The sequence below is a fragment of the Cuculus canorus genome, chromosome 7, assembly GCF_017976375.1.
Source record: "Cuculus canorus isolate bCucCan1 chromosome 7, bCucCan1.pri, whole genome shotgun sequence".
In the NCBI taxonomy this organism is placed as follows: Eukaryota; Metazoa; Chordata; class Aves; order Cuculiformes; family Cuculidae; genus Cuculus; species Cuculus canorus.
In genome coordinates, this window is record NC_071407.1 from 12,713,484 (window position 1) to 12,740,985 (window position 27,502).

The following is a 27,502-nucleotide window of genomic DNA, read 5'->3' on the forward strand; positions in this document are numbered from 1 at the left end:
ACTAGTGTACCTGTATGTGATTGTCACTATTATTTTTAAAATAGGATTCAGTTTCGAAAGAATCGATTTCAGCAGTTTACATGTTGAAAATTCACATTCAGAAATAAATATCAAAGGGGAATATATATCCAACTGGGAAAAAAAAAATCTGCCTTCTTGCACACAAAACACACTGAAATGCAGAGTTTATCAAATGTCTTGCTCAGACACCTCCCTCCACAGACTGCTGCTCATACAGGCATGCCTACAGACAGATATGGAGCGAGAAGATGTTTGAGAAAGGGAGGGGAAATGCACGTGGGGGAGAGGCAGGAGAAAAACACAATTCAGTTTTGTGCCTCTGAGGCTTCCCCAGTCACTTCTATGAGACAAAGCATTATACTCACAAAAAAGGGAATCAAAACTCGCAATGAAGTTTAAAGAAAAGCTTCAATTGCAAATGCTGCTAGGAACAACATCATGGTTTTTTAGTCACCAAGCTTTATGATATAGCAACTTCAGACTTACTTCCCAATCACTTTAGTCAAAAAAATCTCATTTTCCACACTGCCATGAAAACTGTCTAGACTACGTATTACACCAACAGCAAAATAAAACAGATGCTCTTAAAATAGAGCATTGACACAAATTCTAAGATGAAAAAAACTCCACCCAGCATTCTGAATTAACTGAGGCACTTCTGCTCAAACTCACAAACATGTAATACCACAGCACAATATAATCCAAAATAACTTCTACTGAAAATAGCACAGGTTTCACGAGTACCCAGATCTCATAAACTCTCAAATGCAGCACTGTCAACACAAATGTTCCTGGACCAAAGAGCTTTCAGAAACATTACAAATGCTATTCTCATGCCTCTTTTTTTTTCTAGTCTCAATAATCTGCTGTAGAGTCTCAATTCATGTCAGTTCCCGAATTATCTCATGCTTATCTTCCACGACATTTTTTCCACACTATCCCCAAACCAAGCACGGACCATTAATGCCCTTTAAGACAGAGAAAAAGTAGCTAAAGATTCGCCTTAAAGCTATAGTCAAACACTAGCAGCATTCTATATCGTCGTATTCTACTCTGCTTGATAAATTCTAGATAAGCATCCTTAAAAGCACTACATGTACCAGCACACTGAAAGATTTAAAGATTAAACGACTGAGAGAAGTCAGAAGATCCAACAGAGGGTTTCTGCCACGTAAAGAAAGCCAAGAGAGCACAACTATTTAATTCAGTTCCACATGGAACACGATAGGAGAACGCTCATTAAAAGCAAGGAGAGCCTGGCCACAGAAGCCCCGCACGAGGCACACAGGGGGCAATTTTTTTTGTTCAGGGGCTTCCTTCCGCATAAACTTTAAAACAGAAAGAAGCACGAACCCGACCCCTAAGAGAACAGAGCCTTTGTAAGGCGAGGAGCCGCACCGCACAGTCCAAACCCCAAACTAAGGGAGACGCCAGCGACGGGCAGGGTGGAGCAGAAGGCGGGACGATGACCTCAGAGATCTGCTCTCCCTCCGGTTCCCGATGCCCCGCGGACCCGGCAGCCGCCCCTCCTCTCGCTCCCCTCGCCCTTACCTTGAACACCTTCCCGAAAGCCCCATCTCCCAGCTCCCCGATGATCTCCCAGAACTCCTCAGGGTTCAGGTCCCTCTTGACGTGCTCGTACTGCTTCTTCTTTTTCTCGCCGCCCAGCTTGAAGATTTTACGAAAGTTAAAGAAGGACATTTTTCCCTCTGACCGGTGCGGGGGGTGTCCGGGCTGCGGTACCGGGCGGGGGCAGCTCAGGGACCATGCGGGGAGCCGGGGGGCGGCCCCGCGATCCTCCTCTCGGCTCGACGCTGCCCGCCTACTCGCTGCCCATGGCCCCGGCAACAAGTGCCGCGATCACCCCTCGGGACTGGCGGCGACCGGAGCCCGGGGAGGGCGGAGAGCCGAAAGCGGAGCCCGGGGAGGGCGGCAGGCGAAGGATGGAGCCCGGTTCCCGCTGGGAAGGGGCCGGGGGAGCAGCCACCCCGCTGCCCGCCCAGGAGGGGACGGGGCTGCCCTGCTTCGGCTTCCCCAGCCGGTGCCGCGCGGCGTCCCGGAGGAGCAGCAGAACGGAGGAAGACGACACTCCCGTCCCGGTCTGTTTCTCTCTCTTCCCCCGCCTTCTCTCGCAGAGCGGGGCCCGGGCGGTACCGTTTCCTGCAGGCGGGGCTGGACGGTGTCCCCTCTCCCTTCTCCTCCCCCTCCCGCCACCGGCGCGTGCGCGCGCGCGCCCCCGCCCTCTCTTCCCGCGCTCCCGGAACCGCCTCGCGCCCCGGCAGCCGCCTCCACCGCCACCGCCTCCCTCTGCGCATGCGCGAGTCGCGCCGCACCAGCCCCGCTCCCCCCCAGTCGCAGCGCAATGGCTCAGAGGTAGGAGGGCGGTGAAGGGGCGGGGCTATGTACTGCCCACGTGACGCGGCGCGCGAGCCAATAGGCGCGCGCGGGGCGGGCGGCGGGTAAGTCGGTGCCTGGCGCCGAGGGGGTCGGGCGCGTCCTCCTGCAGGGCTGGGGCCTTCCTTTCTCTTCCTCTTCTTTCTCTTGGGGGTGGGAGTCTTTCTCTTCCTTTTCTTTAGGGGTGAGTCCGCTGTGTACTCGCTGCTGTGGGGTGAAGGAAGCGCCAGCTGCGGTGTGGCCGGCAGGAGGAGGGCAGGAATGTGTGAGGCCGCGCCTCGAGTGCCGGGATGGGGCTGGGCCCCTTAGGTCGAGGACGTGGAGGTGCTGGGGCGTGTCGGGAGAAGAGCAACGAAGCTCTTGAAGGGACTGGAGAACAAGTCCTAAGAGGAGTAGCTGAGGGAACTGGGGTTGTTTAACCTTGAGGGGAGACCTTATCGCTGTCTGAAAGGAAGTTGGTATCTTCTCCCAAGTAACAAGTGATAGGATGAGAGGAAATGGCCTCAACTTATACCACGGGGAGATTTGGATTGGCAAAAATTTTTTGCCAAAAGAGTGGCCAAGCATTGGTACAGGCTGCCTGGGGAAGTGGTGGAGTCTCCATCCCTGGAGATGTTAAAAAAACGCATAGATGTGGTATGGTTTAGTAGGCACAGCGGTGTTGGGCTGATGATGTTAGAGTTTTTTTTTCCCAACCCTAATAATTCTATGACATTTTCCTATCGTTCTCTGGTAGCTGTTATGGGAGGAGCTGTGTGGAAAAGGGATGCTTTAGCTACTACTGAGTTGTTAATTTTTTGAAGGATACTTTGTCTCTCTCTTATTTCTTCTTAACTGTGCTGTGAAGGCCTGCCCAGTCTTGTGCAGAGGGTGGTGTTTCCTAAGCAGCTTCCTTCCAGGGCTGACTGGGCACCTCGAGTTCCTCTCTCAGCACAGTAGACTCCCTCCTCCTCACTGACCACTCCCAGGCCTGGCTGTGGAAACTGGTGAGGATGTGAGGCCCTTTCTGTCTACTGGGAGTGTTGTGGTGGCAGGTGGTGCCTCATGCAGGGTTTGACTTTGGGCATGTGTGTCTTTGAGGAAGGTGTTGGTAGAAAAAGGCAATGTTGGGAGACTCCCTTCTGTTTGTTGACCAGTGGTGTTCCTAGACCTTCTACTGGTTTGTCTTGCAGCGTTCAGTCATAGCAGGGTGTGATGTCAATGTGTTGCACGTTTGGTATCTTGTGAGATTTAATTAGTGGAACGGGCTTCAGTGTCCTTATCTTGCAACCTTCTCGTGCCACAAGCAATTCCTTTATCAGCCTGAAGTATGGTTGCATTTTAATAGCTGTGTTGCTTATCTGCCACCAAATGTGTGGTATTTTTTATCGAGGCATTCCCATTGCCTCGATAAGGGCAATTAGCAGATGTATTGGAGGCAAAGTTTGGGCTCTGACAGGAGGCAGGAAGTCAATCTTGCAGTTAAGGCAAGGATATGAGCCCTAAGAGAGCTCTGATGAGACAAACAGCCAGTGAAAATCCTGTAACACCTTATCCTCGTATGAACTTGAGCGCTTACAGTAACCATTCATTTAAACTGCATTATAACCTTCTAAAGATCGAGCTTCTGGTGTCTGTCATTCCTCAGACCATTTTATTACCATGGCAGTAGCTCACTGTCTAAGAGAGGTAGTCCACATGTAAACTCAGTAATAATAAGGGGGCTTTGAGATGCGTCGGTTATGGGGATCACATGGCAGCCCCAGCAGTCTCCTTGAAAGAAGCACGACTTCAAGGAGTAGAAAGTGCTGGGCTGAGTTGAGAAAAGGACTTCAGCAAAGGAGTTGGCTAATAGTACTGGCCTTTGTAGTAATAAAGATTAGAAAAGTGGTTCAGAAGGAAGTAAGGATATAGGAGTAGCCTGGAACTGAATTTTGCATCATGTGTTAATGATGTTTTTTTAGCTGAAGCAGACTGGGGTAGAAGCCTTTTAAGAATATGGTGGTATTGTATGTCGAGTTATAAGTGGAGCTAATAGTATTTATAGTATATAGGAGCACACTGTGCTCTGTGTGTCCTGCCACAGAACAAGGAGATGGCCCCTGCCACAGAGTTTATGAATGAAATAACAATGTTGTACCATAAATGAATTTCTTTAATCTGTATAAAATCAGTTTCAAGGCTAGGACTACTCTATGGATAGAGAGCCTTAGCCTTTCAAGTACTCTTGTTAACCTGATAACAAACCTGCTTTGTTGTAATAATCAGCATTTGTTGTTCAACAGTGAACTTGGTCTTTGTGGTTCCTTTGTACCGGCAGGTTGGTCACAAAATGTGAAACTGTTGAGGAGGGTTGAGACTGTTTACATGTATAAGTTTAGCACCGAGAGACAACTGCAATCCAAATGAGCTGTTTTCCTTTCTCCTCTATGATCTAGCTGGTGCTCCTATTAACTTAACTTGCAAGTTTCAGACAGATAGTTTGGATTAAATACAATAACAAAGAAAGGGATTAATAAGAATTTGCTAGTGTTACCAGCAGCAATTTAGCTTCTGGAATCTTAATTTTTGAAATTTAATTTCTTTTTCATGTCTATAATAGGGTTTTTTTTGTGCCCCTTCCAGTGGGGTGATAGCTTTGATTTCTATGTTAAAATACACTGATGGCTTTAATAATAATTTTTTTTTATTTTTAAATTAAGTATTTTGATTTTAATTTCCTTTCTCTAGGATAAAAAGTACTTTGAGGCTAATTTCTGTTTATTTCAACTGACTAATTGATGAAGGATATGGAAAAAAGGAATTAAAAACCACAACATTAAATCCTTGTATCTAGGCAGGATTAGCTTTTCTTTAGCCTCTGGGTTAATGTCATAGGGCAGTGGTGGGGGTGGTGCTGTGTATGTATGTCAGAGTTTGTTATATTAGCTGGAAATAAGTGCAAAAGTAACAGAATTTCTTGAGCTATATGTGAACAAATGTAGTTGAGCTTGCTGCCTTAATCAGGCTGGCAGTTATGTGACTGGAATACCAGGGCTCTGTTCTTTCTCAGCTCTTTCCATAAATGAACTTTTGACTGTAAGTAGTTTGTATACACCACCTAAATAATGTATCAGTTTGCTTTGAACATGTGTGTGATAGAACAGGTTCACTCAGAACAGAACAGTGGTGTCACCTTATCCATGACTAAGTGTTAGTGGGTACTACTGATGTGTTGCTTTATAATCTTCCTGCTCCAGAGATCTCTTAATTCTTATAAGGCTGGCCCAAGAAAGGAACAATTAATTGAGTGAAAAAGTTTTGCTTTTAAAAGTTTTGCTTTTTTTTTTTTTTTTTTGCTTATTCTTTAACAAGTAATTACAGAGGAGAACTGTGGCTCAGCCTCAATTTTTCCCTAATTCTTCTACTCTAGAATTACAGCTTACCTCTCAATCCTAAAAATAAATTCTGTAAGGTGAAGGTTAAGTGCTAGTAGCAAATCCTTCCCGATTTGCATTGACCTCCTGGTATGGAGGAGGCTGTATGGAGCCTGTTCTTTTCTCTTCTCCTTGTTTTTTTTTTTGTTGCTTTTTTTTTTTCCTCTGGTAGCAGGAGTTTTAACAAGTGTAAATGTTTCCAGATGGTAAGGATAAAAAGGTAAAAGTGAGTTGTAAGCGTGCTAAAATTTCTCCTTCAGGAATTTAATGCAATGCATTTTGAAAATTCGTTGCTTCCTTAAAATGTCAGAGTAAAAATGTTAAAGAAGTATCTTGGTTTGCATCAAATATACTGGCTTAAAAATAGCTGTAACTCTTTTTGGCAATCTTTTTCATCTCTCTGAGATTTAGAAGTCTGTTTTATTCTTTCTGCTGCTTGGTATCACCATCTTTTCCCATTGACTTCATCATAACTCCCTTTTGAAGTTCTTCTGTTTCATTTAAACTGCTCTGCTTCAGTTTATCTTCATTGAAAAAAACGCTTCAGAAATTTAATTTGACATATGTTCTTCACAGCATATATTGCCCTTTCACTGCGGTCCTACATCCTGTCTTCAGTTCTTTCAAAATATTTAATTGTATATTTTTATTTTGTCTTGACTTTCTGTCCACCCACGCTTTCACTGATCTGCTCCAATCTTCTGTCTGATGTTTGAGTTCATTGAACTGCTCTAAGGTCACAGGTAGCTTGTTTGTGGTTAAATCTGAGGCATAATTCTTGTTTCATCCATCTTAATCTGTCTGTCACCTTTGGCACTCAACAGTGTCCCTGCCATTTTCTGTGTTTGAGGTATGTGGCGTTTTCTTTGATATTTTCCAATTATATGGTGGTGTTCTTCCACAGACTCTATCAATTTCTCCTCTGTTCTGTTCCCGAAGTTAATGGTTTCTGCTGTATTGGACTCATTTCAGTTCTAACTGCCACTGTAATTTCTAGACTCATCTAGTTAACCTACTGCCTTCCTTTTCAAGCTCCTCCTTCTTTCATTCTTGTTTTTCACCAAAACCTGGTGGTGTCCAGCCTCTGTATCTGAAGTTATTGACAAATGCTACCTTATGTCCTTCTGAATCTGACCCTTTTTTCCTTGGAGTTTGTGCTTTTATGCAATTAAGTTCCTTGTGCTGTATGCCTTTACTAAGTTTTCTCAGTCCTTCATGCTTTATGAGAAATTTTTGGTGACTACTGTACTTGACCTATTTCTTGCTTCTCCCATTCATCATCAGTCAATTTTCCTTTCCTGCTGTTCTGAATGTGTTGCCTTCTCGTAAGAACACCTCACTTCAGTGGATTTTAAATACCATGCTGTTTCAGTCTCTTTCCATCTTGTATATTGACCTTAAAGGTATTACTTTTCTTCTGTCTATGGTTACCATCTTCTTTGTGTACATGCCAAGTTTTACTTTTTTTTGTTCTTTTTTTTTGTGACCCCTTTCCAACTTGCTGTGCTGCCACCTGCCTCCTGTGTCTTAATGCCCTTTTTAAGGGTGGCAAGTACAGCAGAACTGGTAGTATCATTAATTAATAACCCATGTTTATGACAAGGTAAAGAAGGAATAGAAAACAGGGCTAAAAAATATTTTCATTTCTTTATAATAGAAGAGGATGACTCAAAAGGCTATATGTCTTCCTCCAAGAAGCATCCAGTCACGTTACGTATTTACTGGAAGCTTTGAGAGGAGAGACTGTATTGCATATAGCATTCTTAGTGCCCTTCTATTAAATGTACAATTGATAGATATGTAGCTTAGAGACTTTTATTTCTGTTCTGCATTTGAAATTTAAAGCTATCCTCTTGAAGGAACAAAAAAGAAACTCTGCATTCAGTATTTTCTGAGCCTTCCTGATATGAATAACAGGAATAGTTCAGTCATAAAAAATATAAACAGGAAAAAATTATATTGGAGGTTAGATGTTCAAGATCTTGCCTGTATCTCATAGCTAGAAACGATGCTCACACTCTTATCAATAACATGGAAGCCATACATTACATGGTTTCTTTTTGGTTTTTTTCAATGCATTACTGTAGGGCCAGTTAATCTAAGAATTGCCATAGAAACATGTGGAAGCTTTAACATATAAGGGCATTACTTAACGTTTGCAGTAAAAGAGTGCTAAAATGTTTAGGAATAGAATTAATCTAATTTTGGCTTCAGAAAAGATTGTGTTTAGTCTAAATTGGCCTAGCTTTTTCAGTGGTCTGTGGGGAAAGGTATCTTCAGAGGGCAATTTACCCTTTCCCATTTTAGATACTTATCTCTATCACGTGGTACTTATCTAGATACTTATCTTTATCACGTGATAGTTATCTGTGATGTGAGTTGTGTTGGAAATGTGTTATGGGGGTTCTTCTTCCTGCTGATGGAGATCCTGCTGCCAGCAGGACTCTTGGAGTGCAGTTTTATTGATATCAAGCAGTGCCTCTGGGAATGATGACAGAGCAAGTAAAAAAAGTTGTCAAATTACTTGAATGTTTCATAGTAAACTGATGATGTTTTATTGAATAGGCTTTATCAGAAATCAAGATGTCAATAGAAAAGCAATAATATAAATATAGGAATCCTGTGTAAGGATCAGGTATTTCAACAAACAGAACAGGAATATTTCTTGGAAACCTCTCAGATCAAAGGTGTTCAAGCTTTAATGTCTTGATTTCACTGAAATTATGGTAAAAGAGAAGTGTATTTTTCTTATTGGTTCTAGTTGGACTGCAAGAAAGTAACATTAAAAGCTGATGTTTGGAAATATAGTCATATATAACTGGAGGGTTAAGTTATGCTTTTATACCTATTTCAGTGAGAAGCTATCCTCAGATTTAATGGAAAGTATCAACAACTTGAAACTTCCATAATCAATTTTCTTTACTGATTAACTGTCTAATGAAATTAAAAATTTCAGGTCCTCTTTAATGATAAAATTTCAAGAGGGCTGGACACTTTTTGGTCTGTATTTAGCTGGAAAACTCATTTTTATAAGAATCTTCAGGTAATATTAAAATATTGAGCTGCATTGTTGGATAGCAGCAGTTTATAGTGCTTTCGAACCATTTTAGTAATTTGAGATTAGATTTGAAAGCAAAATCTATTTGATCAAAACTGTACACAAACTCAAGGCAAAGTATTTAAAACTTGTAGAGTCCTCTCCATTTGATGGATATTAGAAGCTTTAGTAAAGTCACATGAAATCATAGATTACAAATGCTTCACCATGTTTGTCTTTCCGCCAGATGGTAATTAGACCTTTTCTTCTTGCATAGGAGTCACAAGCTGATTTGCTCTTTTTGTTTGTGGCTTTCAAATTTGCATTAGTTCACATAGCAGCTTGGATTAGAAATTTATTAGAGGATAAAGATAGCTTTGCATCTCAATATTGCTTTCAGTCAATACTGGCACAAAAAATGTCTGAACAAAACCCCCACGCGTATTGCTGCTTTTCTTTCTGCAAATCCTGAATTTATTCCTCTGTTTCCCAGGAACCTTTTTTTCCCAGAATGGACTTTGTGTTCTCTCATGATCCTGATCAGCTCTGGAATCTTGGGACTGAATAACTTATTCTGTAATATGAAAATGAGTTATTTTTTCAATCTGTTTTTAATTGTGACTGGCCAGCCAGCCAACAAACCAAATCCTGGTTATGTGGTAAGCATAAGCAGGAAGTTTTTTATGTCGTCTACAATTATAATTAAAAATATCCTAAAAAGCAGGGAACATTTTACAAGCACAATAAAGAACAATCTGACAAAGACAACACTAAAAACTACTGATTTTTTAGTATTATCCCAAATAGAGACTTTGTCGTGGGATAGTATTGGAGACGTGTCTACTAGCAGACAGAGGAAATAACATTTAGACTGAGAGATACCAAGCGTTTATTAATGCAAAGCCAGACTTTGAAATATAAACTGATTTTACTGAGAAAACGGTGTAGTTTTTCAGTGAAAAATGTTAGTTATGTTACAACCATGTTTAAAATAATTTCTGTACATGTAATGGTCTTATCTTCATACCTATAATTTTTTTATAAACTATTGTTTAATTCTTGGTTTTGAGGCAAAATGTTTACTATGTATTGTAAAGTAGAATTTGTCGTTATATAGGATCTTTTCTTGGTTCAGCAGCAACGTGTGGAGCTGTAATGTGTCAATTGTTAAGGCAAACAGCAGCTATTGTGCGTTCAACAGTAGTATATGCAAGCTTTGAGCACTAGGACCTGCATATGAGAAAACAGTATTGTAGTGTGATGCAATACACTTTTTGTCTCAAGTGCCCTGGAGTCTTTCTTTCTTGACAGAAGGGACTGTTAGTCTAACATCTAATCCACAAAATGATGTTTCATAGTACAGCATGCGATTTTTATGGATTAAGCCAAAAAAGCCCATTACATTAAGTAGACTGAATTTTCTTCAGCAGAAAATTAAATTAACTATAGGGAAAATAATTCCTGTGGCTTCTTTCTGAGCTATAATGTTTTGTTCTGGATGCATTATACAGGAGTGACTTATTTCCTGAAGCATGAGGTAGGGAGTGGCATCTGTTAAAATTTAAATGTAATTAAGGAGACACTTAAATCTGTTTATAAAAGGATGTTTGTTTTATTTACATACCAAGAAGTCAGAAATAATAGTGACTTTATCATGTTAGCTGTGACTAAGATTCACGTAGAGAATGTAAGAAATTGCAGCCACAGTCATTAGTGAAGTATTTTCTCTCAAGAATCTTAACAGTGTTATGTGCGTTTGGTGCCTTCCAATTAGACTCAGTAGAAGTTTTTAAAAGTGGGGAAAAATAATTGTTGTCAAAGAAATCTGGCTGCCTTTGTTCTGCAGAGAGGAAGGCTGTTAAGATGCTGATGTTGCAGGACAGTTATTCCTGAACACTTATAGAATCATAGAATCGCTAGATTGGAAAAGACCTCTAGGATCATCGAGTCCAACCATTCCTATCAACCACTAAACCATGTCCCTGAGCACCTTGTCTACCCATCTTTTAAATACCTCCAGGGATGGTGACTCCACCACCTCCCTGGGCAGCCTCTGCCAGTGCCCAGTGACCCTTTTTGTGAAAATTTTTTTTCTGATGTCCAGCCTGAACCTCCGCTGGCGGAGCTTGAGGTCATTCCCCCTTATCCTGTCCCCTGTCACATGGGAGAAGAGGCCAGGTCCCTCCTCTCTACAATCTCCTTTCAGGGAGTTGTAGAGAGCAATGAGGTCTTCCCTCAGCCTCCTCTTCTCAAAGCTAAGCAACCCCAGTTCCCTCAGCCACTCCTCATAAGACTTGTTCTCCAGCCCCTTTACCAGCTTCATTGCTCTTTTCTGGACACACTCCAGAGCCTCAACATCCTTCTTGTAGCTAAAGACCCAGAACTGAACACAGTATTCGATGTATGGTCTCACCAGTGCTGACTACAGTGGCAGAGTCACTTCCCTGGACCTGCTGGCCATGCCGTTTCTGATACAAGCCAAGATGCCATTGGCCTTCTTGGCCACCTGGGCACACTGCTGGCTCATATTCAGTTGGCTGTTGATCAACACCACAGGTCCTTCTCCTCTAGGCGGCTTTCTAGCCACTGTTCCCTTAGTCTGTAGCACTGCATAGGGTTGTTGTGCCCCAAGTGCAGGACCCGGCATTTGGCCTTGTTAAACCTCATGCCATTGGCCCATCTGTCCAGCCTGTTCAGATCTCTTTGAAGAGCCTCCCTACCATCCAGCAGATTGACACTCCCACCCAGCTTAGTGTCATCCACAAACTTACTTAGGGTGCATTCGATCCCCTCATCCAGGTCATTGATAAAGACGTTGAACAGGACTGGGCTGGTTTGTTCTGAATCAGCTCTCAGTGATGAGAGTTAGACAGACCTCAGAGGGAGCATCTATAAGATATTTGTTAGTTCCGGTCATCCTTGGAGAATTACAAAAATTGCAAACCTAGAAGTTAACAGAGGGCAAAGTCTCTGGATTTTTAATGGGTCCTAATGGTGTTTAGCAGCTGAAGATGAGGGATGATGAGCCAGCTTTCCTTAGCTGAGAAGGTAGTACTCCTCAGATCATACAGAGTTCGCATTATACGTGTAAGAGATTGTACAGAACAATTTGTCTTAAGGAATCAAGAAATATCTACACACCTTTGGGGGTTCTAAAATTTTTTTGTCTTGTAAGTCTGAGTAGCCTGGGTGTGACTAAGAAGTCCTGTGCTTGATTTCAGGTATAGAAGTTCTGGCCTTTAGAAAGGAGACGCAGTTACAGAAGAAATTCAGGGAGTAGCAGGCTGGGAATTCTACCATTTCTGATAGAAAACAGCACCCTTTTGATAATTTACCTAAATGATAACTGAGGGAACCTGAGCGCTAGAAAAGCATTAACAAAAGCTTTTTTCTTATGTGGGATGGTAGTTCAAACTTCACCCAGTAAGAGAGCGAATACTGTAATAATTATATGTAGTCCTTTTTTTTTTTTCCTGATGCCTTTCATTTTGCACAGGATTACCTTTTGGAATATCTAAACATTTTCCTACAAGAAGTGCACACAGACAGGAAGAATTACAAGACTTTATTTGCAGGAACAGCGTAAAAAGAAACAACCAAAGAACGAATGCAGCTGGTGTAGAGACAGATCAACGTCAAACTAACTGTATTAATCTTTGTAAGGAAAGTAACAGGCCTCAGTCTCCCAAAAGAGCTCCAAATGAATAATCTCAGTCTCTAGCTACGCTCACGAAATATATGATGATTCTAGTTGGATCTGAGACTTCAAAATTATTCTGATTTGAATTATTGTGGATACACCAGCAACAGCTCTATTTGGACACCATATTTCAAACACAGCCTCACAGTGTTCTGGTACAGTCAAAAGGTTCACTTGTATAGCACAGAAAAACTTGAATTGTTTTCAGAACATTAATCAGGTCTGTCATAATCTAATGCTTTGGTATGTGCTGGGAGCATTTTGAAAACTTTATCACAACTGTGCACGTACACCAAATGTTAGGTTAATTATCTTGAAGTCTCTGGTTGTAATGGAGGGCTCTGTTGCTCTATGAATGTTCATATAAATTTTGATCTTGGTCCAGAAGCTGCTTTAATTTACACTAGATGCATAAACTAATTTAAAGGGGAGAGAAATGGGCAGGAAAATTTGCCTCCAGAAATTAAGTCAACCTTGTCATGGAGTCTGCAGACCAAATAGCTTCAGAAACCTATTAAGCAATGCTTGCCCCTCCTACCCAAATTTCTGAAATTTTAAAATATTCAACGAATGGCACTAAATCTATTTTGCACTGCTGTACCGAAGTAGAAAAGTTAACTGTGTTGCCATAGGTTGAAGTGAATTGGGTTTTATTCTCTTTGCTCTGTTAATTAAATGAGCTAATATTGTTATGTTGGATCTGTGAATTCCACATATCTGTCAAAACAAATTTCCATTGTCAAGAGCCTATTTGGAATCTTCTTACTATCAAATCTTCCATGCTGTTGTTTTTTTCAATCAGCAAATCTATTATTTGTAGGATGTTATTTTTAGTTTTGTTTGGTTTTATTTCACACTAATAACTGAAAGCCTTCTCTCTCAGTGAAAGAATGTCTTTTCAGCAGCTCAGTTCGTCCTGGCAGCACTATGGGTGATTAACAGCTTTCTGAGAGAATTAATCATCTTCATCGACTTCCTTCTGCCCTCGCTCAAGACAAGCTAGGGGATTAGTTGGAGAAGGTAATTCAGTGTGATTATCCAATGGCTTTAAAATACAAATAGCAAATGAAGCTTTCTGCCAATCAGTAGTGACTACTACTACCTTATTTGTGGTAGTCGTTTACAACTGTCTATGACAAATAAACATATAGAGCTAGTTTAATGGTCTGTTGAGGGTGGTGCCTATTTCTTGATAAGTAGGGAAATATCTTGTGTCTAATGCATGGGACGAGGATCAGAGGGGGCTGCTTCTACTGTTTTTTTATTGTACACTTCCTTGTTAATTTTGCAGAATCGTGCTTTTAGTGCTGAAGCCTTGTTACAAGGTTTAACGTGCATATGAAACAAGCTGCAATGTCAAAGAAGGCAGTCTACAATTGCAAGCTCTGTCCACCTTCCTTCCAAGGCTGTTGATGTTATAGGAGCCAATCTATCTGTTCTTTAGACACATGAATCTGTCCAGAAGGATTTCTAGGCAGTGCTGTGGAAAGGAAAAAAAAAAGAGAGAGGGGGAAATACGTTACTGGTTACAACATGGAGACGTTAGCTCCACTGGAATTCTTATTTACACAATAGTGGTGCCTGTTTATTGAAAAAACAAGACTTTTTTTGGCTCCTGAATATTGTGGGCACTACCTTCCTATGTTGTTGATATACTGGCTAGAGTTTGTGGTGATTGGTCTTTTGTCTTGCACCATCTTCCTTTTGCCAGGAATGTGTATTGTAATAAAATATAATGTAACTTAAAGACACATGATGTTTAATTTTCCTTGGTTTCCCTTCTTTCCCTTTTAGGATAATACCTTGTTGCTCGCAAGATAAATGAGGATTATGGACTTTATTTAGTTCTCACTACAGTCAGGAAAGGTAGCATTGATAGAAGTAGATGAAAGAGACAGCTTTATTTTAACAGGTTAGTGTCTAGAATTATCTCAAATTGAGGCTTTGTACTTATTTGCATTTAGATAACTCCTGTGTAAAATTCAGATTTTACCTTTGAAACAGAATTATTTTCCCAAGAAGTGGTCCAAATAGCAGAACTTAATTCTAATTTTGTTTTTTATTACGCCTTTTAGAGTTTCTTAAAGAGACATAAAAATAGAATACGTATACCTTATATCTAATGAACTTGTGGACCAAATGCTTCTCTTGCTTTTTTTTTTCTCCTGCAGCAGGATTGAATTTTGCACCACAGCAACTGTAAAGTCATTACGCTGCATTTAAAACAAATTGCAGAAAAGGATGACCTTTTCTAGGACTCTGTATTGTTTGTATCACTAAGTGTTACCACCACCTTTCAGCAAACACCACTTTAATCCTTAAGCGCGTGTACGTGCAGTATCTGTTCAGAATTGTCCATTGTGAACTATCTGTGTTCTCATTGATGATAGTACTGTGTGTCTCCATGTGGCCTGCTCCTTGCCCCTCGAATCTTCATTGTACAGGGCAGCTGTTATCTTCCTTGCTGATAGCGTTATCACCAGTGGTACCAGTTGAGAGCTGAAAACACTTCCAGCAAAATGGAAAATTCTACTTTCACCAGGATGACTCACTAATTAATTAGCCCCTGGGGTATTCTGCCTGGAATGGAGAGGCTTCCTGTGCCAGCTTAAGAAAAAGTTACAGGAAAATAGTGATATATGACAAAAGAGAAATTGATGGGAAATATTTTATCTGCCTTGTAAGAATTACGTTTCTTAATCTATGTAGACTATCAGTCTGGCTGAAACCAGCTTGGACGTTAACTGAAAAATAGATGCTTTGGAAAGGGTTGCTTCTCTGACTTAACATCTTCCTTTTGCTATAAGAGCAAAAAGACAATTGCTGTTAACACTATGAGAATGGACTTGTAGCAGAAGTATGTGGAGGCAAGCAGTACAGGAGGCAGTAAATATCTTTTCTTACCAGCAGTACACAGACATTTGGTTTTAAATAGATCACTGTTCAAATGTGGCTATGGAGTGGCCACTTGGGAAGGAAGAAAGAAAATGAGCTTGGTTTTGGGTGGTGATGAGGGTTGGAAGGGCTTTTGGGACCATGAAGAGGCTGCCCTGCAGAGTGCTCTTTATTTGCCCGTCAGAAACTGCTCAAAGCAAGTGAGCAGCTGAAGTATGCCTCCACTGTCCCAGCCTGGCATGTGTGATGTGTCTCCAAGTTGTGACTTCAGTAGATTTGTCCTGTGGACTTGAAGAAAGCTTGTGATGCCTTTCTAGTGCTGGCGGCAATTCACTTTTTATCAAGAAACTGTTGCAGACCTGTAAAGTTAAACTTGCTATGTCTGTAGCAGACTTGAACCACGCACAGTGGTTCTGAACATGAAGATAGATGTGATGGGCGTAAATCTCTCCAGTGAAGAGCTATAACAAGGCCTGAGAGCTAGAAGGAAGCCCCAGGATTTGGGTTTAACTCCCAGTAGTTTCTGAGTTAGAGAAAAAGAGCTTCTGCTGCATAAATCTTTCTCCCTTCAGGACAGGGAAGCAGTAAGGTATTTGGGGAGATGCTTTATTTAATCTAGAAGTGTTGCTTGGACCTGTGGCTAGGGATCTGCTGGCATTTGGGTGTTTCAGACTTGACACCTATTTACTGAAATGCAGATAGTGTTAATCTTAAATGGTGCTGCTTCATGGATTTCCCCTCAGATGTACACACGTGCAGAGGTGGCTTCTGCTTTTTACTCCATTGAGAGACTGTTCATGCAAAATATAAAAAGTTAGACAGGCTTGTTACCCAGTTCCTTTTTACTTTGACTTGTTAGTGCTGTCTGTCATCTGTCTAGGAAATAAAATGGGTGCTGAGCTAGGACAGCCTTTGTAATAGTGTAAGTGTAATAGAGTAAGTGGGGAGCAAGTTGCAGAGGAATATTGTTGTATATAAAAGACAATCTTGGGGAGGATCCATGTTTCTTGTCAGGGGAGAAGTGCCACTAAGTTTGTAGCTGGGGGGCTGAAGCACCATTAACAACATTATGTTTTGAAAGTTTATTTGTGAGTAGGAGCCAGGTAACACTGAGCAGCAGTGCTTCGCTTTATCCCAGCTCATTTCATGTTACCCTGGGTTGACTGTAGTGCATGTGTTTACTGAGCAGTGGGTGAACTCTTCTCATTTGCCATGACATTGTTGAGCTAATTTTTTTTTCTCCTCCCACACCTTTTTTTTTTTTTTTCTCCAAGCTACAAAAGCACAGTAGCATTGGGACAATACAGGCAACTTTTGTACTTGAGACTGCGATCAAAAAGGGAGACATGGAGAAGATTAATTTTGCTATGAAAATGAACGTGCTATGTAAAATATAGGTTCAAATTACGTGCTTGCTTGAGAAAATTTATGCTCTAAATTTGACATAGACTGTAGCAAGCTACCAGAGAACTGCCATATGGAGGAAGAGTAGCTTTGCATCATTAAGATCATACAGTTAACAGTTGATCAATGTTATACAGTTGTACTGAGCAGTGCCTGCAATTCAGCAGTAGAAAAAGTGTGCTTCATGGTGAGGCATGAATGGCAAAAGGAGGATGAGATGTTCTTGAGTAGGCATTGCATATGCAAGAGGAATAGATTGGGAAAAGCTGCCTTTAGTGTGGAGAGAGACATAAATCCAGGCGTAAACAAAAGTATTTAGTTTGTTGCTCAAAGGTGAAGTGACTGGTGGAACTGACTATATCAAATATTTTCAATATATCACAAAGCACATGACCAATTTAAGGAAGATCAAGCTGTTGCTGACCTGTTGTTTCTAAAAAAATAAAAGGTAAAAACAAAAATTGGAAATATAATTGTCATCTACGGTTCCCTTCACAGCATAGAGTGAATGTCAGCACTGCTCTGTCATGTTGTGCTACACTTTTTTCTGCCCCAAATTAAAGTTTTTTTGAAAACAGAAATATTGCAGAATCCAAGCTCTGTTTCTCAAACAAGCAAGATGCTATCATGATATTCATATGGTGTTGCCGCTACATCTGTAGCTACACGTCTCCTGCAGACTACAGAGATCACTGGCAGCCTATAGCAGTTTGCTGCTACCTCCCAGGAGACTGTAGCTGCCAAATCTCAGCCCTGTTACTCACTAACCAAAATCAGTCCACTTACCACCTTTGCCCCACAGCTGTAAGTGGCTAATGCCCATTCAAGGGTGACCTGGAAGGCTGTATGGGAACAATTTACCTGTCCATACAGAAGAAGTTAATAAAGTCTATTAAGCTTCCAAATCTCTACAAGGATGCTTCCTGAATTGGGTGCTGTTTAGTTTTTTTTTTTTGACCTGAGCTCTGTGATAAGAAGAGAATTGGCTCTGTAAATGGCAGAAGATAGCAGGTATTAAACGGAGAAATCTGAAGAGGTAAAAGGGGAAGGTAACAATTGCAAAGTTATTGGAGACTGTATGCCCAAGATAAAGAAGGGCTAGTTGGTTTTGTTTTGTATAAAATAAGCCACCGCAGTAAAGCACAGTATGAACAATAAGGAGACTATCTCATGGAAGAGGAAGAGAGTGATGGGGCTGAAATAATCAGGTGTTCAGAAAGTAACCAGTTAGCATCCCACAATCCTGCTCTTTTAAAGAAGCACTGTGTTTGGCTCTCTGTTAATGGGTCCATAGAGGAAAAATCCCCGAAATTCTATTTTGTGTGAAGGAGGTAGGCAAAATGCTGCTGCTGTTGAATCTTAGTACTTTGAGTAAATCATCAGTATTCACATTTTAAAAATGTCATGTGGTGACGAAAAGGTAATGTCATATTAGATAAGTTTTTCTGTCTCTTCATCAAGTCTACTGTATTATGAGGTATAAAATCCCAAGCTATATTCTTTCATTCATTTGGAACGCAAGTAAACCTGTATATAAAATAATTGCAAGTTTTTCGATGTTCACAGGTTTTGAATGCAGTCTGAGTCCAAAAAGCATGAAGAAGAGATGCCTTCTCTGCACTGGGGGTTGGATCCTGTATTTTCTGCATTTGCAAGACTCTATATTAAGGATATAAAAGAAATGACAGAATCTAAACAAGTGCCAGGTATATACTTGTATGAGCCGATTATGATGCAAACAGCATTATAGTTGATTTGTGGTCTTTATCCAGGTATTGCAGAATGCTTCACAAACACCAGTAAAGCAACTTTACAAGCCTTTAAGCTAAGTGCCTTAGTGCCTTTAGGAGTTCTAAGGACAACAGATTGTATGTGAAAAATAAAATGTGTTAATTCTGATGGCTTTTCTTTCCCTCCTATATATAGATACAGAGTCTCTCTTACATTAAGGTAAAGTTGTGTTTCTTTTGTGTGGTAGTGCTGGTTAGAGGCTGATAAATTTAATTCTAAAAATACTAGTCCTTTCTGGCCATACGTGTTCTTCCCAGTCTCTACAACGTTTGAGAAGGATTTTATCCCTCTTTGTTGCAGAATTTTGATGGTTGATGACATTGCTGGGTGTATACATTTTGCTTTTTCCTCTGTATATTAATGTATTATAAGACAGTTACAGGTTTTGAGGTTTTGTCTGCTTAATTTCAAGATATGGTGGAAGTATGACATTCTTCATACATTTGAGTGACCTTATTGTAAACTCTAGTGTTTATGCTGGCTCTTATACCACACCTTTTATTTCCTAATCATTGTTGGAAATTCTGTGCTTTGCAGTCTGTTTCCCGCTGGTCTTCAGCCAATATCATCCACCTGTGTGCATTATGTAAAGCAATGTGGGTCTGACCTCGAATTTCTCTTTTTCACTATAAAGACTTTAAATAGACTGCAGTATGTTTTCTGCTGTAGAAGGGTTGGCTACTCTAAACTGAAGCTTGACAAGGTGCAAGATCATCAGTAGGGAACCCAAGGAATGTAGAATTAATGAGGAAAAGCAGCAAACCCTAAGCACAATGTGTGTTTTTGGTCTGGTTTTGAGGTTTTATTTTTTTTTTCTTTATTTCCTCCGTAGAGACAAAGTACATCCGTTTGGCTCATCGAATATGCTCTGCCTTGTAGGTTTTGTTATTTATTTTTCTTTAACAGCAAGGGTAGTAGTGCTCTTCTGGCAGAAATGAAGAACTGGTATTTTTGTTTTACACTTCTTGCAACCATTTTTACATATGAAGGGCCCTCACAAACTGCAAAGCCCAGTATATATATGATTTTATTTCTTAACATGATGGGAGACCATAGCCCAATTCTTGCAATGGATTTAAGACACAGTCTGTTGATGTTCATACTAGAGTGAGTAGTACTAGCAGTCCTTTTTAAAGTGAGCAGTCTTATAATAGTGCCAGTGTAGCAAATGCATCTGGTAAAACCTGTTCCTACTCAATTAGAGATACTTTAATTGTTTTAAAACAAAATGCAAAACAATTCAATGTCAGCAGACTAGGACTGTAGTTTGAGCTTGGACATTGGTACACACACACAAATATATTCAGAAGAATTACACTTAAAAATATCAACAAACATATTTTGTAAAAGCTGGAACAGTCCTAGGAAGTACAGCCCTGCTTTCTTTTTCAGCCCTAAATTACCTGAATTTTCCTTCTTACTACCCTTGCCGTTCTTTTTTTAAATGAGTTGCCTTCAGCTTCAGGAACTCTTTCAGTTTTGTTATTATTTTTTTTTTTCTAAGATGATCTTAGGGAAGTGGTATCTGTAATGTCAAGATATCAGCCTTTAAAATTGGTGCATGCAAGCTTTCTCCACATCCTGTGCATCTGGTGTTTTGCCCAACTAACATTGCTTGCAGTCCTGTATAATTTTCTAAATCAAACTTTAAAGAATAAAATGAAACTTTAAAGAATAAAATGAAACTTCATAGAACAAACATGGAATTTTGTTCATACTCCTGGTGCTGCGTATCTACCAAGCCAGGCATCTTTCAATGTATCTTATTGGCAAAAAATAATAGCACAACAGAAGCACACACACACACAAAAAATATCTTTTGGGGAAGGAAGGAGGTAGGTGTTTGCTGTCAATGTTTCCTGTGTTTAGTGGATTTGTTAAAGACCAGCTGAAGCTAAGTATATGATTGGCTATAAATCAGTCATTAAGTAATGGTAATTAAGAATGAATGAGTGCAAAACAAAGAGTTGTAACTAGGAGGAATGGAAAGAAACACAGGGTGAATGTCAGGAAAAACATCCTCAGAATGGCATCTACTAAACTGTGGAGCAGCCTTCCAGGAAGAAGGTCAGATGCCCTTCACTGGGATTGTTTATATCCTGACTGTACCGATTGCCAGGCATTTACTGTACGGAACAGTCTTGCATTGGGCCTGAGGAAATGGACTGAATGACCTAATAAGTTTTTTCTTTCCATTTTTAAGCATTAAGACTTGATGCCACAATGACTAATCCTTTAAAACAACACAGAGGAAAGCAGTAAACCTGGCCAATTACTCTCCTGCTATAAATGGTGACAAGAAGGCTGGAAAACCTCCCAGATAAAAACAATTGTGTTGTCTTAGAGGCCTTAAAATGAAAGTGGGTGTCAAACTTGGTTGTAACACAATCACATCATGGAAATGAGCTTTTCTCAGAGTTATCATGCACCACTGCATTGTGACAGCTTATCAACAAGCGAGGGAAGCTACAAATAGCATAAAAGGGGGTAATAATAATTAAAGCGATGGCAAGCAACTCGGTGATCAGTGATGCTGGTAAAGACATGACCAGAACTTGCCCTGGGGAGCTCTGTATCTATAGCCCTCCGCCCCCATGAATATTGCCACTGCGGCTTCCTGTTATGGTAACGGCATATTAATGTGTGTGTTATTTACTGGGTTACTAGGAGCTTGACTGAATGTGCTTGCACATAGCTTCAAATGTTTAGTATATTTTTATTGCTACCAATATGAACATAATTTAAGCAAATAAGCTGGTAGGAGAAACAATTTATATCTTGAAGTCATTGAGTTCAACAACTTTTAATAGTGTAAATACCATTTTATATTTCATTTGTATTTGAGTAGTTTTTTGGAGAGTAGGGGTGGAGTTCTGTCTAAGCTTATGGGGATGGAGGGAACCAGTTTTATCTATGTCATTTGCCAAAACTCAGCTTACTAGACCACCTTTTATAGAGATTTTGTAGGGTTTAGCAAATAATTGTATACAGTGGGAGCATTTCCATTGAGGAGTTCTATAGCAGTGTTTATCAGTGTCCCGGTAAATGGAATAAGAGAAAAGTGGACAGACCTGCTAACCATTTTCAATGCCAGACCTGACCAGTGACTGCATGGTTAGTGTTACCAGCTCTAAGATAACAGCAAAAGATGCATCCTCAAAACATTGCAGTGGGTTTTAATGAGCAAAACTGCTGTTTATGAGCTCTGTGGCCGATCACCTGTGATTTCTTCTCAAACTTTAGGGTTGTTGTCTGTCATACGTGAAGAAAGTTAATTCCAGGCTCATTTGAGGCTGCCAGCTATGTAGGACAAGTTATTTTTGGATTTTGGTTTTGATTTTTTTTTTTTTTTAATACAGTACATTTTTCTGACTCCTTTGAGGTGTTTCACTTTCCCTTTATAAGAATAAGATTTGTGACAGTGTATGGAGCCAAATGTTCCCTTCTGAGTCCCTTGAGTTATCTAGTTTTTAGAAGACGGTTACTGAACATCACAGATGGCATATTCACTAAAGCAGCAGTATTTGGAAACTGAAGAAAACACATTGACTGAAAATCAGCCAGCCTGGAATATAGCTGGAGCTTCTCACCCTATTATCATAGTGAACTATGAAGCTTCAGCATGTAATGTTTACATCTGTGTTTGTTAACAACATTTGTCACTTCCTTGAAAGGGGTTATAGCCTGTGGCAACCTCAGTGATGTCAGAGTTGACTGGGCTCTGATTCTTTACTGTTTCCTGGACATGTTTTTACGTGTTATTCAAGTCATCTTTATAAATGCACAAAAATAGCTTTGAAGGGACGTTTTTAGAACGTGTTATTTCTGAAACTGAAGTTCAGGATGCTGTCCACAATGACTGCATAGTGTACTCTGCAATGTAAGAGGGTTGTTTCTTTCTCCCCACCCCCAATGGCTCCTGTTCTTTTAGAAATGAAAGACAGAATTATGTTAGTTTTCCTTTTGGAGGCTTTGCCTTAATGAGTAACAGCTGCGTTGTGAGAAGCTCAAACTGCCTCCATTGTGTTCTATTATTTATTCTGAGACCTGATGAAAATGTTAAAAAACAAAACAAACAAAAAAAAAAACCCGCAAAAAAAAAAAAAATGACAGGAAAAACCCAAACCCAAATGAAGGAACAAAATAAAACAACACCAAAATATAACATCCCAAATCCCCTAAAGCTTGTAGCAAACAAGCAGTTTCTCAGATGTAAGGTGCCGGAAAACAAGAGGTTAATAAAGATCTCATATTCTACGAAAGCGAGCTTTGGTATCAAAAGTAGAGCTTATAATTCTTCCTTCTGGTATTCCAGTCCTCGGTGATCCAGGGGATTTTTCACTTGGTGGACACATATATAATTTAAGATCTATTAAATATAGAAGAAAGTATGTTTTTTACTGACAAATGTGACAAGGTAAGGTAGGATGTTGAAAGAAATATATAGTTACACTTACCAAGAATGTTCTGTGTCTAGGTATATTCTTTTATAATGGACATCCAGTAAGACAGGTGGATGTCGTCGGGATAGTGGTTCAAACCAAAGAGCGAGATACCTTTTATAATTATGGAGGTAAGAAAAGTTACTTTGTTTCTTTCTTCTTGTATTTATCAGTCTTCAATCTTAGTTACCGTTGGAACTTAAGGGTTGCCTTATTTGATTGTTGTCTATTCTTGAAACACTTGTGCTCTTTCCCTAATATAGTGCATGTCTGCAGCTCGGACTGCTTGGCAAACTTAGGGAAGCTACTGTTCACCTCCACGAAAGTAGAAAAGAAATAGTTAAAGCAGAAATATTGATTCATTTCGGGTCATCTCACAAATCTTAATTTTGATTACTGCTTTTCTGCTGGTTTCTACAGTCTTCCTCTCATATACAGGCAGCTCTTTGTGGATTTAACAGTGCCTGCAAATGGGAAGTCACTTCTTCCTTTTTTGAACCTTAGCAAACACTCTTGACTTTTTGTATGTTTTGTTGTATCTTGGAGCCTTATCTTAGTAGCAGTCAGGAGCTTGTTTATATTTCGATGCATAAGAGCCTTAGCAAATTGAACTCGAGCATCACAGTACTAGCCCTTTCCAACACTAGCTGGGAGCTGTCTCATCCCTATTGCTTTTTCCCAATATTGAGACTATTTTAATAACATAGAAACATATGATTGTCATTTTGTTCATCTGTCTTTTTCATCTGGAGAAAAAGCAGAGTGGAGTAGTGGTGATGTGGCAAGTTTCAAAGAGTGGGAGAGATTATTTCACAGTAGGAAGGTGGAGCCAAATGCATAGAACCGATCGAAGCACTTGAAGCACTTGTATCCAATGTTTTCCTTTGCTATGAGTTTCCAGCTGGTCTTACCCAATTCTCTCACTTATAAAATTGAGGCAACAGTAATTCCTTGATTCATTGCAGTATTGTGAAGATACAGTTGACAATTTAACCACCTCCCAGTTCCCACAACACCTGCAGTTGCATCATACTGCTGCAGAGCAGCATCAACTGCTAGTGCACATAGCAACTCTGCACTGGGTGCAGCTGCTTACAGTTGACTCTGTGCTCTATAGAAATGTCCTTGCAAGTTTCTGAGTGGATATTTTCTAGATATTTTTATTTTTTAGTCTCATTTCCTGATGTTCATTATTACACCGCCATTATGCTAAATAACAAGTTAACAGCAAATATTTTGAAGTACAGGTTTCTCTGACACTTGAAGTAGCACAGGCTAAACAAGCAACTAAGGTAAGAGACAAAGATGTAATTGATGATGCAATCAAGTGTTGAAACATGAATTGAACATCAGCTATTATTTATTCTTTTATTGCACTAGTATGCAAATCTAGTTGTCACTTAGTGAGAAGAAAGGAGGGCAGAATCAAAATGACCGTGGCAAAAGCAGTTCCATGGGCAAGGGTTTCTCACGCTACTGTCAGCATTAGCTCAGTGGTAAACTTGTTGGAAATGTTGGACTGAGGCAGAAAATTGAGAAATAAAAAGAAACCACAAAGTAGTGGAAGGCCTTAGTGTTAGATCAGCCGACCTCTTAAGTATGGCTTTCAGCGAGCCTGACTTCCTGCTGTCCTTTCACATCCAACTCTGCTCTTTGTTCCAGCAGTTCCTGGTTTGAGCTTTCAGGCTACCAGCCAGGGTGCCCCTCCCCAGCCTGCCCTCCCTTTCAGGCTGACTGACTCTGCCAGCCTAAAATTGTAACTTCTTAGACAGTTTCCTGCATGTAACTTCTTGCATCTCTCACTTCAGCTGAGTCTGGTTGGTGAGTCACAGAGCAGGCCTTGCATCAGTTGGAGTGCACACGCTGCTCAGGGCTTGCTTTCTTTCCATCTATTTGAAAGTGACTTAGAAAGCAATTCCCTCTTTGTACTTTTTTTTCTGATAGAGGACTGAAATATCTTCCTATCACTACCCCTGTCTGTCTCCCCCTCCTCTCCCATTTCCGATCTGCCTACTTCAGAATACACACCACTCATCTTATGAGTCTTAAGTCCTCTCTATGCTGGAAAACCATACATCTAGAAGTGGTGACAAAATAATTTTAAGGAGAGTGAGTTGACTCTTTCTTGGCTTGAAAAAAATTGTGCTGTGTAAAAGCTATATATGACATTTTGATTTTGTTGTTTATTGCTATTATTATCAGTCAGGAGAAGGATTTGTAATTTAAATGTAGTGTTGAACAAGCTCATATTTTAGCTAATGCACCTTTCTGACCTGTTTTTTTTTTTCCTTTTTGACAAAACCAAACAATAACAGACATGGTTTTCTTTATACTCCAGAACTTTTTTGAAAGGCTGAAAGGCACTTGTCTTAAAAACAAACAAATCTCGCCAGGATTTCATTAGTCTCACATAGACTCTAAAAGAACCGTACTCTTTTTAGTATAAAGAAATAAAAATGAACACAATTATCTCATTTACCAGGTCATTTTGAGAGTGCTGTCCCTCAGTGGTTGATGTGTCAAAAAAAAAACAAAACCCAAAAAAACTAAAGAACCCAAACGAACAAAACAACAGAACAAAAACCCCAAAACAAAATGCACAAAATACCTCTAAACAAACAAAAGTTTAAACCCAAGGAGATGAGGAAGGGTGGCACAGGGAGCACAGGAAGTTTTCAAAAGCTTGTAGACCTCTTGAGTGCGTTTAAAATAGGTTAAACATTCTTCTGTCTAATTAGAATACAATTGCAAGAGTTCTCATTCATCTGTGCTTCAGGAGTTATTTGCCTTTTAGCTCAAAGCTTTTATTTGTGAACAGGGAGAACTTTGTTTCAGCGCCACTCTCTGCAAGCAGATTCTCTGTGTGGTCAAAACGAGGTTAGTGTCTCTCTGAGACTCACGTTTTCAGCTGTTACATTGGTGAGGAGTCTGGCCTCCTAATCGTCTTGTTTGGTTGGTTTCTTAGGAAGCATATCTGTCACAGTTGGTGCAACAGAGCCAGTCGCAAGCTGGGACATCTAGAAGCCGCAATAATGTAGTAGAGAAATGTCATCTGCTCTGTTTCTTGTTGCCATTGCTGGCTTGCATTGATAGCTTCGCATGGTGTATGTGGGCTCTGACTCCTACTTAAGTAGTTGCTTTTTGCCTATACCAAGGAGAGGAAATTCTACCAGCTAGATCATTATCTGTGCTCTAGTACTAAATTAAATCTGCTGAAATAGTTGCAGACACAGCAGCCTAAAAGGGGGATAGCAAGGAAACGAGCATACTTTTGCCATGGAATTTTGAGTTACTTGCATCTTATGAATGCTGCATGTTTGTTAACAGCACAGCTAAGCTACTTGGAAACAGGAAAGTGAGACAATGATTTGAAACTGGACCCCCCCCGAATAGGGATATTGTTTCAAAACACGTGAGACAATGCAAAGGCATTTTGCTTTGATGCTATGGTTCCCAGAGGAAGCGACTGCAGGTACCAATCAGCACCTTCCTGGTAAACATTGCTGTTACTTTTGTACTCATGGATCTGGTTTAGGGAGCAAAAGGAAGCTGCAGATTCAGATTTGTGAAGAGTGGAAGCTTAGTCTTGGAGATGGTTATATTCAAGCAGCCAAGGTGCATGGAGCCTTAGCTGGACATGAAATGTGATCCTTGCTGTGGTTTGACAGACATTTGGTACCTTTTTATTTAGAGAGTCTTTGTTGGACATGCCATCTATATATCTATACAGGAAAAACTAGATAGCTTCCAGGCTCAGGAGAAGGTGTTAATCTTTTTCGGATTAAAACCCTTTAGAATGAAATACATGTACTGAAGCCTCAGAACTTAAGCTAGTGCTTGATTTTATGTTTTTTTTTTGAGAATATACCTGTTACTTTGACAATGCACATAAGCGTATCTGGTGCTGAGCAACTTCCATGACTGAAACAACTGTGGTGGTTATTTCAGAGGTATACTTAGCTGTTGAGCACCCACTTTCCCTTTCAGACTGGTTGGAATGAGATATCCTTGGCAGTCTCACTGTGTCTGCGTTTCTTGGAACATTGCTACCTGCTTTCTTACTATGTAATTCTTGCTTTTTGTTTTTATAGTGGATGACAGTACTGGAGTTATAAATTGTGTCTGCTGGAAAAATCCCATGGTAGCAAAAACATCTTTATCAGGTAATGGATCAAGTAATTCCCCTTTTGATTGTATATTTTTGCTTATGTTTGTCTTATGTAATTTAGTAAACCATCAAACTTGCAGAAGAGCAAACTCAACTCACTTTTAGTTTTCATTTTAAACCATCACATCCTACAGCCTGGGCCATTTTGGAAGGTTTGTATTACTTTTTGTGTTGCATCTGGTGGTAATGCCAATAAAACCATGATGTTATGACCTGTCATGCCTTTCCTTATCTGAGTAATAGAGTAATTCAGTT

General features: G+C 40.2%; 2 protein-coding genes across 9 annotated transcripts in view; one reads left to right on the forward strand and one right to left on the reverse strand.

The window, feature by feature from the left end:
- The window catches only part of SLK (STE20 like kinase), a 49,326-nt gene extending 47,178 nt beyond the window's left edge, over positions 1-2,148 (reverse strand). The window contains exon 1 of one of the 3 annotated variants that reach the window (XM_054071517.1): positions 1,573-2,148. In XM_054071517.1, coding sequence (XP_053927492.1) covers positions 1,573-1,722 — 150 coding nt within the window. In that variant the 5' untranslated portion in view covers positions 1,723-2,148. The remainder of the gene's footprint in view (positions 1-1,572) is intronic. The other 2 variants (XM_054071516.1, XM_054071519.1) reach the window with 2 other exon arrangements.
- A 305-nt stretch (positions 2,149-2,453) lies between these two features.
- Positions 2,454-27,502, forward strand: part of STN1 (STN1 subunit of CST complex) — a 49,310-nt gene continuing 24,261 nt past the window's right edge. The window contains exons 1-6 of one of the 6 annotated variants that reach the window (XM_054071552.1): positions 7,274-11,895; positions 13,431-13,567; positions 14,342-14,459; positions 18,413-18,552; positions 23,115-23,210; positions 27,171-27,242. In XM_054071552.1, the coding sequence (XP_053927527.1) occupies positions 18,420-18,552; positions 23,115-23,210; positions 27,171-27,242 (301 nt within the window). In that variant the 5' untranslated portion in view covers positions 7,274-11,895; positions 13,431-13,567; positions 14,342-14,459; positions 18,413-18,419. The other 5 variants (XM_054071550.1, XM_054071555.1, XM_054071554.1 and 2 more) reach the window with 5 other exon arrangements.